Here is a 3837-nt window from a genome sequence, read left to right as displayed (position 1 = left end):
TATCGAATAAAATATTTGTACTATTATGTTTATAGATTTATTAATAAAAATGATATTTTTTGGGATTTACTTACAAATATTATAGTATAAGAAATATACATATATGCATTTGAAAAAATATGCATATATGCACTGATTTTTGTTTTTAAATGCAGTTTTTTTTTTTGAAAAAAATGTAACTTTCTTTAAAAAAAACTTGCAGTTTTCATTAGAAAAATTGATGTTTTTAAATTTTTTTTTTCAATTTTGTTTCAAAAATTCATGTTTGTTTTCTAAAAAAATTAAAAAATCTGCATTTAGAAGAAAAAACGAAAAATACTATATTTAAAAAAATATGAAAATTTGATTTATGATGTTAATTTTTAGACATTTACATTAATATATTAAATAACACAAAAAAAATTAAACATTAAATTAGATTGGTAAGAAGACGATCATGTCCTTAATGAATTACTTTTGATCCAATACTTCACTTTAGTTCTCGGGAACAATACGATTTCTCAACCGATCTCAACCCTATATATATATATATATATATATATATATATATATATATATATATATATATATATATATATATATATATATATAGAGAGAGAGAGAGAGAGAGAGAGAGAGAGAGAGATATGGTTGATTAAGTCAAACATAATTTACGTTGGAAAAGGTTTGTTGGCACCATATATGCTTTGCCGTTAAAGAAAAAAGAAATGAAAAACGTAATGAGTCAACGTTTTATGTTTCCAATATCATGTTAATATGACTATATTATATAATTATTTGATATGAATATATAAGTATATAACTCGAATCACCTTCACTCCTTCAGATTTTAGCAGTTACGAAAATCCTCCATCTAATGATATAATACCAACCAGCCCTACACAGAAAATCCACTTTTTATTATTTTTGCTTGGCCAGTTGGATAAATAAAATCTATTAAAAAAAGACTATAAAATCCTTAAATGATCTCGATCAGTTTATATTTAAAAAATAATAATAACAACCTTAATTTTTGAGAATCAAATTAATAAGTTTTTAATAAAATAAAATTCTTATTTTTCAAATCAAATACCTAATTAACTTTTATTTCTAATAACACGATCTTTTATTTAATTATAAATTTATAATATAACTATTAAACAAAAGTTCCAAATCAAATCACTCTAAAAGATCTTTTGTTTGTCCGACTTGGGACCAATTCAAAACCTGTATCTTTCTTTTCACATGTGAGCAATTTTTAACCGTAGACATTTTGCCTAGAGCTAGAAGTTAAACACATCGTTTAGGTACGGAGTCGTTCGTATGCTTCTCGATAAATACTAGAGTAAATTACACAAATGGTCCCTATGGTTTAGGGTAATTTGTGCATTTGGTCCCTAATTTATTTTTTTAACTTCGAAGGTCTCTATTGTTTGTTTTTGTTACGCATTTGGTCCCTATCATACATAAAAAGACTATTTTGTCCTTGAATTTTTTAATTTATTTAAATAAACACACCCCAACCCCACCCCTCTCACCTTACCTTACATATCCCATCATTTTTTCCTATTTAAATACTAGTCGTTTTAGGTAAGACAGGGACCAAGCGTGTAACAAAAGCAAACAGTATGGACTAAGCGCATAACAAAAACAAACAGTAGGGACCTTCCGAGTTAAAAAAATAAGTTAGGGACCAAACGCACAAATTACCCCAAACCATAGGGACCATTCGTGTAATTTACTCTAAATACTAATGTGGTGCTTGCTAAAAATGGGAATTAGCACACGTTCACATTTGTCAAAAACTCTTTCAATTTGTTTTTCTAAGCCTTTTGTATTTTCCCATCATATGAACTAAATATTTGGTATTTAATCTATACTTACAACCATGTATTAATGTATTTAACAGGTATATAACCCAAAAAGATATCCAAAATTTCATCGCAATGAAATGAAGAAAAATCATTTCATTTCAAAGACGAATATATGACATATATCAAAATAAGCATCTTCAATGATCCTTAGAACAAGTGTTGGATCCATATTCCTTTGTTCAAACATTTCTTTTTATCACATTTCACTTATAAAATCATAGAGATACGATTACATGATGAATCAATTAAAAGTTGTACATTGTTGTAGATTATAAGCAATACATTGTGTACCCAATAACGAATTCATATGTCAAAGTACTCATAATCATAATCATCCTCTTCAGAAACAGCACTACCACCTGAAAATTCATAATCTTCATAGAAATCACCTTCAGAAAATTCATCAACATCAGAATACCCAGAAGAATACATATCATCAAAGTCATCAAATTCATGAATTCGAGGATGAAACCCACAGTTTTCAGTTGAATCATTCGGGCGTTTAAAATCTTTAATCCGTTCCATACACAATTTTCCCAAATTGCCCCCGAGATTCAGATTAAAACACCTACGAACATCTAGCGATTCGAGGTGAGGGCAGCTGTTAAGAATGGCTTCAAGTCCATCATTTGACATTTTACTACCAAACACCTGTAAATGGCGTAACTCGGGCATGTTGTTTGCAATCGCAAGGGCATCATCGTCATTTTCTATGCGTGGGCGTCTGAACTCCTTGTTTAACTTGAAGGACTTGAGGTGAGGGCAATTTTGTCCGATAAGTTCGATGTCTTCTACATTGATTGAGATGTAAGAAAGGTGAAGTTTTTCCAATTGTGGGACCCTTTTGACTGCCTGACTCAACCGACTTCCCGTGATATCAAAGCAGTTCATAAGGCAAAGATTTTTTAGTTTACTTGACCTGTTCACAATTCACCATTTGTATTTTCAGTAATTTGTAACTACTGAAAATCATTGGTTAGATAGCCCTAAAAAGCTTAGCATGTGAATGTAAGAAAGACAGTCTTCAGTCTTCACAATGATGTGAGGATAATGAATTCCAATAGCAATCATGTCTTGGAGATGAATGATAATTACCAAGGGAGATGAAAGCACAAATATGTGTCTAACAACATGGCATGTGAGCCTTCTAGGCAAATAGGCATAATGGAAGACTATTAATTCCCTTCAACAATGAACACTTTAGCACTTCAATCTTACTCTAACTGGTATTTCTTGTATAGTTTGATAAGATTATATTGTATTTCTTCCTCCGATTTTGAAGGATTTATATTATGTTTCTCAAAATTCAACCAATTTGACATTCTTCATCTCAAATTTGTCTTCCATTCTATGATGGATGTAAACCTAATTAATAGTTTTTACAATAAATAACACAAGCCAATAAAGGTTGATGATAAATTTGTACCAAAATTCGTATTCATTGAACTATTTTGTCTTAGAAATTAAGAAAAGTAAAAAGAGGTTAAATGTCAATAACTTCGCAATTGATGGTGCATATAGCATGAGTATGAAATTGAATAGCGATGATAACTGAGAAGAAGAAGAAACCTACCGTAGCAAAATGTGATCAAGGAGATCATCGGAGCCAAAATACTCGATACTGATATCGATCAATTCCCCGCAGCTAAGATCGACTGCCTGCTTAGTCAGAATCTCGAGATCGTAATCCATATCCCAAGTATCAACCGGTTTGTGCATATCGATAGTCTTCCATATATCAGGGTCCTTGCAAATTCTCCGCCAAGTTGTGCATACTTTCCGTGCACTGTTGAGTATTTCTACAGCACCCAATCTTTGAAGTATACTTGCCATCAGTTCGGGAGGCATTTCCAGCCAATTTGGAGATTCCTCCATTGCCGACGACGGCATAGCGTCGGAGGTCGACGCCATTTCAACTAGAGATGAGATCCAATGGATTTCCCGATTTGTTTTGTTCTTTCAAGTCGGTTACCAAATCATCTTT

The 3837-nt window shown here is 31.2% G+C and overlaps 1 protein-coding gene across 1 annotated transcript; it reads right to left on the bottom strand.

Annotated features, from left to right (window-relative positions):
* Positions 1-2027: 2027 nt before the first annotated feature.
* Positions 2028-3837, bottom strand: LOC111880718 (F-box protein SKIP19). The gene is made up of 2 exons (XM_023877138.3): positions 3427-3837; positions 2028-2772 (listed from the first exon to the last, which is right to left on the bottom strand). Exons 1-2 carry the CDS (start codon positions 3762-3764, stop codon positions 2157-2159), a joined length of 954 nt encoding a protein of 317 aa, XP_023732906.1. The 5' UTR covers positions 3765-3837; the 3' UTR covers positions 2028-2156.

The sequence above is a fragment of the Lactuca sativa genome, chromosome 7, assembly GCF_002870075.4.
Source record: "Lactuca sativa cultivar Salinas chromosome 7, Lsat_Salinas_v11, whole genome shotgun sequence".
Lineage (NCBI taxonomy): Eukaryota > Viridiplantae > Streptophyta > Magnoliopsida > Asterales > Asteraceae > Lactuca > Lactuca sativa.
The sequence above is the reverse complement of the archived record's forward strand: the minus strand, read 5'-3'. Positions and strand labels throughout refer to the sequence as shown.